The sequence below is a fragment of the Protopterus annectens genome, chromosome 11.part0, assembly GCF_019279795.1.
Source record: "Protopterus annectens isolate FY-2018-M chromosome 11.part0, PAN1.0, whole genome shotgun sequence".
Lineage (NCBI taxonomy): Eukaryota > Metazoa > Chordata > Ceratodontiformes > Protopteridae > Protopterus > Protopterus annectens.
In genome coordinates, this window is record NC_056745.1 from 765,596,536 (window position 1) to 765,613,909 (window position 17,374).

The 17,374-nt window shown below is 43.6% G+C and overlaps 1 protein-coding gene across 1 annotated transcript in view; it reads left to right on the plus strand.

Annotated features, from left to right (window-relative positions):
• Positions 1–17,374, plus strand: part of OVCH1 (ovochymase 1) — a 675,688-nt gene that overhangs the window by 66,012 nt on the left and 592,302 nt on the right. The window contains exon 2 of the mRNA XM_044087248.1: positions 5,879–6,033. Within this exon, the coding sequence (XP_043943183.1) occupies positions 5,879–6,033 (155 nt within the window). The remainder of the gene's footprint in view (positions 1–5,878; positions 6,034–17,374) is intronic.

Genomic DNA, 17,374 nt, shown 5'->3' on the forward strand with positions numbered 1-17,374 from the left:
CATACACAGATCCAGATGGGGGTCTTGCCAGCCCTCCCACCCTCTGGAGGGGGGAGCTCGTTTCCTTTCTTTCAACCCATTTCTCCTTCCCCAATCCGACCTTCAGCTTCAGAGTACTCTGATCCGAGGTTGGCCTTGGTCAGGGGTTCGGTGCCGACTGTACTACTTTCCTCGATGCAGACAGTTGCCTGGAGCATTTCAGATATGACCAGTTCGGATCTGAGCCACACTTGGAGCCAGAGCTTGGGTATTGGATCCGAGGGAGTGGAACCTTTTCCATTGGCTCTGACTTCTGGCCAGGTCCCCTTCCTGGGAGCTCTGTCCACTTCAGGACCAGCTCCAGTTCTCACATCTGACCTGGGGAGACCAGCCTTCTTATTAGCTTCTCAGGAGGTCTGCTCTCCTTTGGCATTTGATGTGGTAGAAAGGGTCCTTTTCATCAGATCGAGACCCCTGACCGCCCCCTCGGACTCATCCCCAGACCCCCCTTGGCTCTGTCTACGGTCCCCATTGTCTTACCAGAGGGACAGCCCATGCTTGGAGCCCCAGATGGTTCCCTCTGAGGAACAGATGGCTTGCAAGCGCTCTCCTGAGAGCCCCACTTGGAGATGTGCCTCGTAAGCATACATGCAAGAGGAGGCACTTGGATTTCCCCGAGTCCCTCACCGAGGACACAGATTTAGATGATGGAGAGGGTTCCCCAAGATCACCTCCCAAGGATGTCTCCTTTCCAGGACATCATGGAGATCCTGTGCCAGTGGGGGAGGTTGGTCGACCCTCCCAAGCCCTCTTCTGATGAGTCTGTGTTCCTGGAGGCTTTCGGCATGGGCCCATCGACTTCCTGGGTGTCCCCTCCCACGGATCATTTAATGGATTTGATCACCTCGTGGGCGTGGAAGGAACCGGACACCATGGAGCCTATCCCCAAGTGACCCGATAAAATTTTAAGCCCGCCCATTGACAGGCCATCCTGGAATAAGGGCTTCCCTGTGAACACCATGGTGGTAGCAGCAGCCACTAAGAAGGAACTTGCTCAGAAGTGTTCCTCGGTCCACCCTCCTGACTGGGAGTCATGGATGATGAGCCGCCTAGGGAAGCAGGTGTGTGCTTCAGCTACCTTTTTGATCAGGGCGCTGAATTACTTCGCCCATGTCACTAGACTCCAACGCGACCTAGTAAAGGAGCTGGAGGAGTCTCCACCAAAGTCCATGTTGCAGGAGGACAAGGCTTCACCCTCCATGAAAATGGCCACTCTAAACGCAGTATCAAATACATCCATGCGACTCTTCTCCCATGCTACAGAAGGAATGGCTAGGGTGGCTGGTTCCGGCATGTCCATGAGGCGTAACACCTGGCTCAGGTTTTGTCAATTTTCCAAGCCCTTTAAGGCATCTTTTGCCAATGCCCGTTATGATGGCTCTACACTTTTCAGTAAGACAGTCAAGGAGACACTAGACCAGACTGAGAAGGACTACTGTCTGCCATCGGAATCAGCTTATTTAACCCTAAAAGTTCTTTTTCTCAAAACCAGGGAGGGCAAAAGAATATGTGGTTCCGGAAGTCTCAGTATTCCCGGGACACTCGAGGCTCTTCCCCTAGAGGCAGAGGAGGACAGAATAGACGCCGGCCCAGAGGCAGAGGGAGTCCATGGAACTTTGGGTCTCGAGAACCGTTCTCCGACAGACCTGGGCTGCTTTACTCTGTGGCAGTCAGGGGTCGATTGTCCTTGCACCCAGTGGCATGGGAGTCTATAACAAAGGACCGTTGGGTGCCTCAAATCATATCCAGAGGATATTCTGTCCCCTTCGTAGGTTACCTCATATCTCAGACACCTCCTGGACATTCCACCCATGCAAAGGGAGGCAGCAGCACAGGAAATTTCCAAGCTGCTGGTAAAACGAGCCATCAAAACTGTCCCCCCAGATCAGTGCTTATCGGGCTTCTACTCCTGGTTCTTTTTGGTGTCAAAGAAAACTGTGGACTTAAGGCCCATTCTGGACCTCTGTACCCTGAACTTGTCTGTTGCCAAAGAGAAGTTCCAGATGGTCACGCTACAGTCCATGTTGTATCTGCAAGAGAGTGACTGGATGTGCTTGTTAGACCTCCAGGATGCTTACTATCCCATAAAAATGACAGAAGCTCCAGGAGGTTCCTCTGCTTCCAGCTAGGAGCCAATCATTATCAATTTCGGGCCCTACCCTTTGGACTCACCACAGCCCCCAGGGTGTTTACCAAAGTGATGGTTGTAGTGGCTCACCTGAGCCTTCAGGGGATTCAGGTCTATCCGTACTTGGATGATTGGCTTCTCACTGCTCCCACCTGGTGTCTACTTTCCCAAACCAGGGATTACTTTCTGACACTTGCTCTGAGTTTGGGCATCACAATCAACACATCCAAATCTCTCCTAGATCCTGTACAGGTGATATACTATATTGGGGCCAGGATAGATGCTCTTCAGTGCAAAATATTCCTGACCTCAGAGAGAGTTCAGAACCTCAAGATGCATGTCTCCCTGATACCATTCCCACCTCGCAATGGCAAAATCGGTGTTGAGGGCCCTAGGCTCGATGGCAGTGACCATAACTCTTCTTCTGTGTGCTCTGCTACACATGCGGATTCTTCTGTGGACTCCAGCGGTTCAGTGGTCCCTGTTGGAACTGCCATTGACTTATCCTATCCACCTAAATCGAGTCGTATGGTGGATAACCTCTCCGAACATTTTGGAGAGATTACCTTTTGTTCCAGCTCCGGCCCAAACCACAGTGACCACTGATGCCTTCCAACTTGGGTGGGGGGGGCGTTCGGGCAGAACAGCCCAAGGCCTGTGGTCCCCCATAGAGACCAGCTTGCATATCAGTGTCCTAGAGATGAGGGCAGTCATTCTAGTGTTGCAGGCCCTTCATGCCTTTCTTCCTCTGGGGACAATTGGCATTCAGTCAGACAACATGTCAGTAGTCTGTTACATCAACAAACAGAGGGGGACCAGATCTTACCCCTTTTGTCACGAGGTGATGAGAGTGTGGGAATAGGCAATCTCCACTGGTTGCTTTCTCATCTTAACGCACATTCCGGAATGGTCCAACATCCTAGTGGACAGACTAAGCCGGACCATTCTGATGCCTTACAAGTGGTCTCTGAATCTGTCAGTAGCGGAACAGATCTTCAGCAACTGGGGTCAACCTTGCTGTGATCTCTTCGCATCTCCTTCCAATGCGAAGTGAAGCAAGCTTTTTGCTCTGAACCCTCTGCCGTGGGAGTCCCCCAGAGACGTTCTAGTTCATGCTTGGCCTCCTGGTCTACTGTATGTTTACCCACCAGTACCTCTCATTCCAAGGTTTCTGCAGAAAGCTTGTCGACTGGGGAGCAAGCTGATCCTCATTGCCCCATTCTTGCATCACCAGGTATGGTTTCCCTTCCTTTGGTCTCACCTTCTGGCTCCACCTTGGATCCTAAATCCCATTCAGGATTTGATTTCACACCCCCCCGGGGGGGGTGCATCATCCGAGTCTGGACAGCCTGAAGCTCATGGCTTGGCTGCTCCAGTTCCCGTAATTGCTAGGACTCCCAGACTATCTTCCTCAGTTAGATCTATTTTGGTAGCTGCTCATAGGTCTTCGACCAGAAAGGTTTATAGCAGCAAGTGGAAACGTTTTTCTTTCTGGGCCTCAGTTTAGATCCTTTCACGGCTCCTATTTCCACTATTCTTGATTTTCTAGCTGATATTTTCCAGCATGGAGCTAGTTCTTCTACTGTCAAAGTTCAGTTGGCTGCCATTTCCCATTTTCATGTGGGCGTGAATTCTGCATTCTTAGCATCTTCCAGACTGTGTGTAAAGCTTTTATCAGACACTTTTTTGCTACACCCCCCGATCAAAGATCCTATTCCCCAGTGGGACCCTATGGTTCCCCAAGCTCTGGTCACTCTGCCTTTCGAGCCTGCCGCAACTGCAAATCTAAAATTTTTGTCATGGAAAACAGTCTCTCTGGTAGCTATCACCTCTGCTAGAAGGGTTTCAGAATTACAGACCTTGTCCATCAAACTTCCGTACATGATTTTTCATAGACAGTTTCCCTTCAGACCAATCCATATTTTCTTCCTAAGTTGGCATCACCAGTCAGTATCAATCAGACTATAAATTTGCCTATGTTCTTTCCCAATTTTGTGAACAAATTGGAATACAAACTGCACATGTTGGGTGTTCATAGACTGTTACAATTCTATTTACACAGGACAAAAAATTTCCGTAAATCTGATAGTTTGTTTCCCCAAGGTCACTATAGCTAGATGGATTTTGTCATGCATCCTGCAGGTCTATAAGGACAGAGGCATGTCTCCTCCAGGTCAAGTAAAAGCTCACTCCACTAGGTCCATAGCTACGTCTGCGGCTTTCTGGTCTAGTGTGTCTTTGGATGACATTTGCTCTGCAGCTACTTGGTCCTCATCTCATACATATATTTCTCATTATAAATTGGATTGGATTTCCAGAAGGAGAGCATCTTTTGGTTCCACGGTGCTCCAGAATATCCTTCCATGAGGGCCTCCCAGGAATTTTAGTAGCTGTGGACTCTGTAAACCACTTCAGATAAAGAAGTTATGTACTCACCATAATGTTCCATATGAGTAGTTGTACTTCATTTGTCTTCAGCCATCCCTGTCTGTTTCCCCCGGACCTTGGCACATGATCAGCGTACGGGCTGCAGTATAGGTCACAAGTATATTATCAGGTTGGGCTCTCCGTATAAGTTCAGCAAACTCGATCTGGGGATGTAAGGCAGTGGAGGTGTATTATGGGTAAGGAGAGGAGTGTGGAGCTCAGAGCTGATGCTAGTAATATTTGCTGGCTTGGATCCGATACGGATCCGTATTCCCACAGGTTGAAGTCAAATGAAGTAAAGCTACTCAGATGGAACGTTATGGTGAGTACATAACTTCTTTTTTCTTTAACAAACTTATTTGTGGACTCGTACTTGATGCAAATGACTTTGTAACTGGGGGCTTTGATTGGCCTTGATTAATCATGTGACTGGGAGAGGAAGTATTTAAATGTGAGCATTACACTGATGTGATTTTTTTTTTTTTTTTTTGTATACTAATGAAGTCGTGGTTACACTCGACAAAACCGCTCAATATTGTTTTTTATACAATAAAGTTTCCTGAGTTTTTTTACTGGTGGTCTCTGGGATCTCATTTCCAGCTTCATTTTGGAGAATCTCAAGTTACCTGCACTGGTGAAGGCATATTCCACCAGATAAATAGCCACTTCAGCTGTTTTCCATTCTTAGGCTTCCATGAGTGAAATATGCACAGCAACAACATGGGATACTCTGCATACTTTTATTGCACATTGCAAATTGGATTTGGCGTCCAGGGGAAGAGCCTCCTTTGGTTCTGTATTTCTCAGGAATATCCTTCCATAGAGCCACCCAGGATCTGAAGTAGCTAGGTCTCTGTCCTGATTGTCAAGAATAGATGAAGATTGACAACATCAGATAAAGAAGTTATGTTTTTATCGTAATGTTCCATCTGTGTTGTCAATCTTCATGTATTCTTGGCATCCCACCCTCCTTCTCCCTCCTGTGGATTCCTGGAGGAGTGAACATTTGTCCTGGGTGTCTTGTTAGACCATACCTTGGACATGGCTTTTTCATTTAGTTTAGTTTCCTCTGTTTCTACAAGTATGCAAACTTGATCTGAGGTAATGTATAGAGGAGAATTGTGGGTAGACTCTTAGCTTGAGAATTTTTTGGCTGGCAAGAGCTGTATAATGACCAAACCGGTTCCGAGGATCAGAACCATAACCCAACAGTCAAGAATAGATGATCGACGACACAGATGGAATGTTATGGTAAGAACATAACTTTTTTTTCTTTTCTTGCAGGTGATGTCCGTGTTAACAGATTACAGCAGACAATAGCACCAGTGCTGAACACCTCCATCTGTGAAAGGGATTTCTACAGTGATCATCCTGGTGGAATCACAGACCAAATGGTTTGTGCAGGGTTGCCTACCCCTGACGGCAGAGATTCCTGTCAGGTCAGTATGTCACTTATTGATTTATTTGCAGCACATGAAAATGTAGTTGTATTGCTGGCGTGACATGAGCTTCACTGCCCCCTTTGCTAATGTCAGAAGTCCACACTCAGTAGCTGTGGAGACAAACGATAGTATGATAGCTGCCATGAAAAGTGTAGCGTACCTGTGTAATGCACACAAAAAAAAACAGGAAGATGGGTTTCTCCACTGTCTCTGTTCCCGAAGGTTATCTGAAGTTCTTCCCCAGCAAAACACACACTGAACACCACTTTACAGTAAATGTAAAGTTTTGGGGCACAACTACACATTTACAAAGACAATTTCAATTGTTTCATGTACTCCTATCTGTGGTGGTATGCGCATTTCACAACCATGAAAATCTGGTTGCGATAATACATGAGTACTGCCCCCTTATACTCCTGATATTCTGTGCTTCCCATACTACTAATCTCTGAGAATGTCATACCTCCAGTGAAGGGAACATTTCACAGACACCTCAAACTGAGTGTTGCACATTTGTGTTTGCCCTTCAGTGTGCATGTGATCGACAAATTAAACTGTCTTGCTCCCCTTAAACTAGACTGGGTTCACTTAATCCATCTCTCTTATGCGAGTTCTTTTAAATATATGAACATGTGAGCAGTTAACTATTTAAATGTATAACACAAAAAAAAAAAAAAAAAACAGTTTATACAGGAATTTGTCAGGCAGCACAAAAACTTATCTAAAACTGAAATGGACAGAAGAAAATGTAACTGTTTTATAGATAGTTCTGTCTATTACACGTTAGATTAGTAAGGGGTGATCTATGCCTGGCTTGCCAAGGGGATGTCTGATGCTTTATCTAACTGTAAGCCTGGAATACACTGTTGGGGGAACTAACATCAGACAGAGTGACCCTAATGTTAAATAGCAATAATACATGTAACAACTATCTTACATAAAGTTCCAAAAATATTGAAAGTTTCCTCTTAGAGTCAAGAGAATTTAGTCAGTAATGTTTCAGAAACTATCTTTTTATATATAGGAAGTTGAAAATCAAGTCTGTCTTAGTACGGTCAGGTTTCTTGAAGCAGTTTAGTCTTTCAGGTTTCTTGAAGCAGTTTAGTCTTCCTGTCGTTGGACATGAAGCCATAAACAAATTAAACATACATTGATATGTTGGTTCTTAGAAATGTATGCTTAACTGAAGAGTTTATGGCTTCATGTTTGAAATGAGTGAATGCAGTCAGAAGTGTAGCTGTCACATGGCAAATTTTGATTCTAACATTGATCAAAACAAAAACACATCTGAGATTTTACAGGAGGCTTTGCCTTTCTACATCTTTGCTCCCTCACCCCCTGCCCCCGCTGCTTTGCGTGTGTATCTGTGTGTGTGTGTGTGTGTGTGTGTGTGTATAGATATATAGATATATATATATATATATACACACACACACACACACACACGGATCTACTTTGATATCCTGTGTTACCATATATGGAGATGATCACCAAAGATGTAATGCCTGAAAGTTTAATAGCTTGAATGTCAAAACATCTAAAGGTAATGTAAAGTTGAATCTGTAAGTGTTTAAGTAGCTCAGTATTACTTAAAGCGTTTGTATGTAGTGCCAAAAAGAAAATATACCCGTGTTCTCAATATAGTGCGATATCAGAATTGGTATATTTAGTTTTTGCAGGGGGCAAGCCTCCCTGCACCCCCCCCAATACCCACCTCAAATTAAAAAAAAAGTGTATTATATAAAATTCTAATTGCAAATTTTCACGAACAGTCACCTCAGACAAGGAAAATGGACCAACTCTAACAACAGGAAACACAATAAGCACGGATGTGCCACTTTATTGAGCGAGAATGTTGACCTAGGTTTCATCTCTATATCACAGACTTCTTCAGAACAAATGCATTTGAATATCACACTCCCTTATATACCCACCCACTTCAATTAACTCATTTAAACAATTAATTATCAAAGTAAATCAATAAACTACCTAAATACATGAATACAATAGCTCAATACATTTTAATACCCAATACATGTTGAATTTGAATAAAAAATATATATAATTATTCAAAAAGGAACATTCCTAATCTACAACCCCCCAGAACTATTCATTTCAATAATGTAATAAACATAATAAAATCATCGCTGACAAATGGTTTCAAAATATTGTATCAAAAACCTAAGTTTAGAATGGTCATCTAAAAATATTTATTAAAATATTTGTTTAAAAATATTGGTTTAAAAAATACAATCCAACCAGCATTTTAACCTAAAATATGTTTTAACTTCAAAATGGGAACTATACTTATACTATCATTAATGCCCAGGAAGGTAGTGGCATCCAACCTTAGCTGCCACTTCGTTTCACAGATATCCAAATGCACGTCCAGAATGCCACCTTGACAATCCTTGTTAATTTGCTGAATGACACAAAACTTGAAATCATGCCTCAGGTATTGCCCAATATGTCTAGCCAATGCGTTAGTAGTTTTCATGTGCCTTATATCTAAAACATGTTCGCTAATTCTTTCTCTTAAACTTCTACATGTTTTTCCTATATAAAATGCGGAACATTGACCACATTTTGCTAAATAGACCACATTTTTACTATAACAATTAGTGTCCTCTGATGTTAATAGGCACCTCTGTTATAACAATTTTACTACCAGTAATAAGAATGTACCTACATAAACTACATCTTCCACACTTGGTTACCCTTTTGTCGACTTGTGTTAATACTATTATACTGGGTATCCATCTCCAATAAATTTTTCAAGGATTTATCTTTCCTAAATACATTTTTAGGAAACATCCCTATTTTAGTACACACATTTCTATCCAATTTTAAAAGTCCCCAATTCTTCTGGGTATAATATTCACTATATATTCTGTGTCGTAAGTTTATGCAGTTATAAAGTATAACTGCTCTTTTTTCTCTTTTTCTAACCATTCCTGTGCTATTCAGCTGCAAATTGTTCCCCATAGTCCCTTTAACATTTATTTTTAAAATGAAGGTTGACAAAGAAAAAAGTAGTTTATCATCTGGAATCTATAGGAAGGCCATTTTTTCGAATTCCTATTTAAATTACCAGAGCTGGCACCCTAGCCATCAGAAAAAAGCAATAGTCAAAGGCCAAATGGTTAGGGCTGCCAGAATGGTAAATGAACACCAGGAATTTATCAAAGAATTAGAGTTTATAATGAATATGTTCATTAGAAGGGGGTATCCTGTTGCATTATGCGAGTCTATTAAAGAGGAAGTTATCTGTAAAAGAACTAACTGTGTTTATGAGGCTATTTTAAAAATAAATGTTAAAGGAACTACGGGGAACAATTTGCAGCTGAATAGCACAGGAACGGTTAGAAAAGAGAAAAAAGAGCAGTTATATTTTATAACTACATAAACTTACGACACAGAATATATAGTGAATATTATACAGAGGAATTGGGGACTTTTAAAATTGGATAGCAATGTGTGTACTAAAATAGTGATGTTTCCTAAAAATGTATTTAGAAAAGATAAATCCTTTAAAAATTTATTGGAGATGGATACCCAGTATAATAGTATCAACACAAGTCGACAAAAGGGTAACCAAGTGCGGAAGATGCAGTTTATGTAGGTACATTCTTATTACTGGTAGTAAAATTGTTATAACAGAGGTGCCTATTAACATCAGAGGACACTAATTGTTGTAGTAAAAATGTGGTTTATTTAGCAAAATATGGTCAATGTTCCACATTTTATATAGGAAAAACATGTAGAAGTCTAAGAGAAAGAATTAGCAAACATGTTTTAGATATAAGGCACATGAAAACTACTAACGCATTGGCTAGACATATTGGGCAATACCTGGGGCATGATTTCAACTTTTGTGTCATTCAGCAAATTAACAAGGATTGTCAAGGTGGCATTCTGGATGTGCATTTGGATATCTGTGAAACGAAGTGGCAGTTAAGGTTGGATGCCACTACCTTCCCGGGCATTAATGATAGTATAAGTATAGTTCCCATTGAAGTTAAAACACATTTTAGGTTAAAATGCTGGTTGGATTGTATTTTTTAAACCAATATTTTTAAACCAATATTTTAATGAATATTTTTAGATGACCATTCTAAACTTAGGTTTTTGATGCAATATTTTGAAACCATTTGTCAGCGATGATTTTATTGTGTTTTTTACATTATTGAAATGAATAGTTCTGGGGGTTGTTTATTAGGAATGTTCCTTTTTGAATAATATATATATTTTTTATATTTTTTATTCAAATTCAACATGTATTGGGTATTAAAATGTATTGAGCTATTGTATTCATGTAGTTAGGTAGTTTATTGATTTACATTGATAATTAATTGTTTAAACAAGTTAATTGAAGTGGGTGGGTATATAAGGGAGTGTGGTATTCAAATGTATTTGTTCTGAAGAAGTCTGTGATATAGGGACGAAACCTAGGTCAACATTGTCGTTCAATAAAGTGGCACATCCGTGCTTATTGTGGTTCCTGTTGTTGGAGTTGGTCCATTTTCCTGGTCTAAGGTATTACATAAAATATTATGCATCCTTTTCATTTCACGTCACATACGTGTCAAATGTCAATAAGGGAGGATATGCCCACTGCTTTCTGGGGTCATTAAGCATGTTATTAACAAGGAGTGGGATAGATTCGAAGAATTTTCGGACCTGGATATTTTATTTCAACAGCCTCTAATACATACAGAAAAGATAGAAATATTAAGAACTTATTTGAGTTTGGGGGTAGCCAGAACCAAAAAGGTAGACAGGGAAAACTGGGGACTTTTAAATGTGGGACCTGTTCCCAGTGTCCACATATATACAATGAATCCTTCATAGAAATAGAAAGTAGGAATAGGAAAATTGTGAGCACCTGTTTTTCCAAATGCAATACATGTGGTGTGGTTTATTTTGCTACCTTTCAGTTTTGTAACTCATTTTATGTAGGGAAGACCGAAAGAAAACACATATAAGAACCCTGTTTTACTAGTATGGGAAATTTGTATCTGATGAAGGTGTACGAAAACGTACTATTATTTGATAGCGTTCATGTGCTTTGGTGTTTTCTATTATGTGGCATCAGTTTTTCCGGCTTGGTTTGTGGTATTAAACTTATTTATTTTATCTCGGACTCGGGCCCTTATTTGGTACTCATTAGCAAACCTTGGATTTTGGTTTTAGTTCTGTTATACGTTCACTTCCATCTCATTTTTTTGGTTTAAGTGGGATTACTCCCAGGTCTCTGACATCCAAGAGAGATGCTGTGAGCTTCCATAAATTGAGTATCCAAAGCCATCTGCAGTACATCCTGTGCTGGCAGCACTTTTGGATACCTTCTCTGTTGACTCTGTATCTCCTAACTCTCAGCCCCCAAGAAACCTGATGGTCTACAAGGTACCGGAGTACTGCAAATTTTTGTTTAAATGTCCTTCTGCTGACCCTTCTATGGTTTTAGTCTCAACTGATGAGCCTGAGCCTTCTAAACATCTGCTTCCTCCTAAGCTCCTTCCTTCTAATAATCACAGTCGAGTTGTAGAGAGGTTGGTTAAGGAAGTATATACTGCTGCCACCTTGTCATTTTGATCTGTTAATTACCAAACCCACAGGACCAGATATGTCTTGGCTCTCCTTTCACAGGTAGCTAAGGTTGTGTCTCATCTGCCTGATTCAAAAAGGAAAGCTTCAGCTCTTTCTCTGGTTGGGCCTACTTCCCAGATGACTGTCACTCAATAAAATGCAATTATGATTCTGATGCCTCTTTCAGGGCAGTTGCTTTTGGTTCTGTGATGGTGTTATTCTTGGCTTAGTCTTCAGGCCTTTCCTAATATTAAATCCAAACGTTTGGATGATGATCTGGATAACAAACATCTTTTTGGAAGAGCTGCTGCTGACCTGCTCATGTCCCTCCAGGATAAGGGTAAGGCCATGCAGGAACTTTTGCGTCTCCTATACCCAAATTCCAAAGGAATTATCCATCTATTCAGAACTTATTGTAAGCACTAAATAAGCTACAAATTACTACAGCACTCAACTTTCCTCACTGTCTAGAGGAAAACAGTTTCTAGTACTTAACAAATAAGCACCTATCCAGGCATGTCTAAGGGTCAGCCCCTGGTGTTTTCTCCTGTCTACCTGATGAATCTGGGCATCTTGGGGCAATGCAGTAATTGCCACATGTACACAGACAACCCTCTCCTCCTACCACCCAACACTACAACCTGTGAGCGATGCACTTGTATACCCAAACTGGAAGCAAAGCTCTCTTTACCCAAGACTGGACTAGACAGCCAAGAGAAGTTGGTAAACACTTGCACAACACCACACTCAGCACATAGTCCCTCAAAACCTACACCACCAAAACACACACATAGAAACACAAAACACACACCTACATTCGCAGAGGCTCTCAGTAAAAACCTGCCCAAGCAACAGGGACCTCCAAAGCAGAAACACAAGCAACCTCCACCCCCCCAACACAACCCAAATGACACATAGCCCACAAACTCAGTGTGCCACTCAACCACAGCCCATAAGGCATAACAACGTACCCAACACTCTAGTCATAGGTGACTCTATAGTCGGGCACACTGATGTTCCACTCACCAGGCTAAACAAGGAGAAAGTTGCTGTCAGCTGCCTGTCGGGTGCCAGGATCCGCCACATAACACATGCACTCAGGTCATTCCACAACAAGTACCAATATGACTCTGTCATTGTCCATGTTGGTGTGAATGACCTGAGATGTACCTCCTTGGACTAGATGAAAAGGGACATGGAGGAGCTGTCCGATCTTGTAGCCCAGGCAGGTATGACCCTAGCCCTGAGTAGCATCCTGCCACCACCCAAAATGATACCACAGTACAAGGACAAAATGATTGACTTCAACAACTGGCTAAGCTTCCGGTGTCATTCTAAGGGGATCCAGTATCTGTCTGCCTGGGATGACATGATCGACAAGCCACGATGCTTTGCCAGAGTTGGCCTGCACCTGTCGCCCCTGGGATTCCGGATACTGGCTAAGGCTCTAGCCACCCCTATAGTGCCTTTTTTAGGCAAGGTTCAAATGACAAATTCACCACCCTAACAGGTACAGGCAAGAAGAATCTGAGGGTATTGCTACTCAATGCTAGAAGTCTAAACCTCAAAATGCACTCTCTCTCGAGGCACTCCTTAAAATGGAGAACATCGACATCTGTGCAGTGACAGAGACCTGGTTCAAGGCTCCAGAGAGTACCCCTGCATTACCAGGCTATAATTCATACCACACCTTTCGGCCACCTAACCTGGACCGAAACACTAAAGGCGGAGAAGTGTCCATATTCATTAAGGATATCTACACCTCCAGGCTAGTTGCTCAGCATAATGCATCCGAGATTATCCAAGTGCAACTAACTCTGGGCAAGACCGCAATCCAAATTGTAGCTTGCTACATATCTCCCACCATGCCCCAGGATTCCCACTCCTCATTTCTTAATACACTGGAAAATATTAGGGTACAACCTAACACCCTAATGATGGACGATTTCAACTACCCTGCCATTAACTGGGAAAATTACTCCTGTACCAACTCTTGTGCTCAATGTTTTCTGGAATTCATAAATTCCAATGCCATGGATCAACTTATCCACAACCCCACCAGGGGCAGCAATATCCTAGACCTGGTTATTACCAACATGGGCAACCGGTGCTCCACACCAGAGGTCAGTTCCTCATTGGTCAGATCCGACCATAAGCTAATCACCCTAGACATCCACATCCCTTCCCCACCCCCCATTAGGGAAACCACAGTAAAAAATTTCTCCAAAGCCAACTTCATGCTTCTTAAGACAGAAGTGGCAAACTTCACGACACCCATGCTGACAGACAATAGAGGTATGACTGCTGAATCCTACACAGATGCACTTTATAAGCACTTACATGAGTGCATGGATCGTGCAATCCCTAACAGAACCAAGATGCTATCCTCCAAAAAAAAGGAAGCCAATCTGGCGGTCCCTTGCCATAAACAAACTCTACAACAGAAGAAAGAAACGGTTGCAAAAAAGAGTAAAATCCCATGATTGGAGAAACTCCCTCGTCAGCTTCAGTAAGAAGCTGAGATCCCTCATAAAATCCTCCAAAGCTAGTTATGAAAACAAAATCGCCACTGACTCTAAAGACAACCACAAAGCATTCTATAGCTATGTCAAGAATCTCAATGGCAACACTCAGATCTGCTCTGAGTTACAGCACAATGGCACTAAATATACAGAACCAAAGGATATTGCCAACATCCTGGCAGATAGGTTCAGTGCTAACTTTACCCCTCTGTCATCCCCTAAAGGGCCCATCTCTATACCAGAAGAATGCAAAGTTCCTGTAATCACGGCTGCACAGGTAAAAAACACACTATCCAAAGCCAAGAACACAGCATCCATGGGACCTGACATCCCAGGCTGTGTTCTACATGAACTACAGAACGAACTGGCACTCCACCCCAAGTGTACCATGTTCAATCATAGCCTCACCTCAGGCTATGTGCCCACTGAATGGCGCACAGCGACAGTTATCCCACTCCACAAAGGGGGAGCCACCACAGACCTCGGAAACTACCGCCCAATTTGCCTAATGAGCCTGGTCTGCAAGGCTATGGAGCATATCATCATGGAACTTATAAACAATGACATTGATAATCTCCAAACTCAGGACCCCACCCAGTTCGGGTTTGTAAAAGGCAGATCATGTCTCCTAAACCTGAAAGACTTCTTTGAAGCAGTCAACAAAGCCGAAGATGAGGGTAAGGTGGTTCACACAGCCTATCTAGATCTCGCCAAGGCATTTGACACCATCCCCCACTCTGGAATTATAGATAAACTCACTAAACTAGGTATAAATCCTTATGTCACAAGATGGGTTGCCAACTGACAGAACCCACACTGTGAAAGTAGCAGACTCCAAATCCAGCTTCAGACCAGTAACAAGTGGAGTACCACAGGGTTCAGTCCTGGGTCCTCTCTTGTTTGGTATCTACTTCTCTGAAGTACAGGCCAACACAGAAGGTCTTTGGCTAACGAAATTTGCAGATGACTGCAAACTAGGAGCCATAATCAAAACTCCAAAAGATGTGGACATCCGACAAAAGGGCCTTGCTGAGACAGATGCCTGGTGTCAAAGCCATGGCCTCAAGCTCAATGCCTAAAAGTGCATTGTCATTCCTTTTGGAAAAAACTCAGTACCCATAAACTACCACATGGGTGGTAGTCTACTTAACACCGAAAGTGTGATAAGAGACCTTGGGACACAGGTGGACAGTAATCTCTCCTTTGATCGCATCGCCACAGTAGTCAGGAAATCCTATGTGGCACACCTCATCACAAAAGGTTTCTCATCCAGGAAAAAAGAGGTCATTGTTCCCCTCTACTCGTCACTCATTAGACCCATTATAGAGTACAATGCCCCTTTTGGTATGTACCTCACAAGACATCTACAACAACTGGAAAGGCTACAGAAATACATCACAAAGAGATGCCCTATGCAGACCGTCTCAAAAAACTGCAGCTTTACTCCGTTGCATATCGCCTACTCAGAGGCGATCTCTGCCTAACACACAAAGCTATGTCAAACCCAGAGCTTTTAGACATACTCCACTTAAAGAAATCCCAATCCCTATGAGCTACACGCTCTAGGGACCTAAACCTCGTCACCACAATAAACAGAACATGCTGGAGGGATAGATGTTATGTGATCCTATCTCGCCTACATTCCGAATGATGGGTTCGGAGCCGATCCCTCGGCTCCGACTCGGCACGCTTATGCCAAAGAGCGAAGTCTCTTATTGGCTGAGCTTACTATATCCCAGGATGCACCACCAACAGTCCCCCAGATCTCGTTTGCCGCTTAACTGCAAGGACGTGGTCTCGAGCTGGCTGGGCTGAGTAGCTTTATTAACTACTTTTTCATTCAGTTTTTGTGCTTAAATTTCAAAACAAAAGCCGTTTTAACGGCTATTGCTGTTGCTATTGCTATTGCGATTGCTATTGATATTGTGTTCGATTGAGACTGAAATTTATTGTGTGTGAGTGTGTAGAGTTTGTTTTGCCCACTTTAATCCAGGGCCTTTTGGTCAAACTCTAACTGAACTTTTAGTGTTCAAGTTCCCGGTTTTACACTTAAGGTTGTGTTTTACACAGTGTCTGTAAGCCTTGCTTTTGTCTTACCGATTCTACAGTGATTAAATTTCCTGTCAGGAATTGTTAGCATTATGTCTCAAGCCCCTAGGCCTTCGGCTTTAAAATGTACTAAATGTGCTTTCAAGATGTCTGTTACTGATGACCATCTACTTTGTGTTTACTGTTTAGGGGCTAAGCACTTGCAGGAGTCATGCAGCGTGTGTCACGCTTTTTCCTCTAGGGTCCTCCAGGAGAGGAAAAATAAATTAATTCTTAAAGGGTTGATTAAACCCTCTTTTGAAGAAGCCTTGTCTTCCGCTCCTACTCCTGCCAAAAAGAAAAGGGCTTCGGCTCCGACCAGTCCGTCGGACCCGACTGCCAAGAGACCTAGGCAGGCCTCTCCTTCGGCTCCAAAGACTTCGGAGCCGAGGTCGAACGGTCTGCCTCGATGCCTCCAGTATCGACTCCTCGGACTTCGGAGCCGATGGCTGGGGCATCGAGAGGCGGGTCACCTTCGCCGGCTCCACTGCTCTCGGAGCCGAAGGGTCGCCGCCAGACACTTCCTCCTCGGCGAAGTCTACCTCGGCACCGATGGAATCTGGTGTGTGTTCTCGGCACCGATTCTCATCGAAGTCGCTCGAGCCGGTCCCCTAGTCCATTGGGGCCGAGGGAGAGGTCTTCGAACCCGCTCTGTTTCCTCTCGGTCTCGAGAATGTCGGATTCTGATATAGACAGGGTGCTCCAAAGACTTTCCAGTCCCCAGTCTTCCAAAAATTGTTTCGCTCCGACCCAGTTGGCTTCGGAGCCGATGGCCATGACCCATCCCATTGCTATTCCTCCTCCGACTGCTTCGGCTCCGCCGGAGCAGGTGCTCTTGGAGCCGGTGGAGATCTCAGGGTCGGCTCCGATCCTTACTCCAACCCGGCCCTCGGGTCCGAGTTTGGACTTCTTCGGCTGGACCCGAGGGTGATGTTTCGGGACCGATGCTCGGTTCCGAGCCTCCCTCTCGGTGCTTGACGCGGGACTTCCGTCTACTATCATGGCCCGAGACTGGACGCCCCAGGATTCTGGAGGTCCGGCTTTCAGGGCCATGAGGAGTGCCTTGGCCAAATCCTCTTCGGCCATCTCTCCGGTTTTACCAGCACCTTCCCTGGGCGTGGAGACTGGATCCTTGGTAG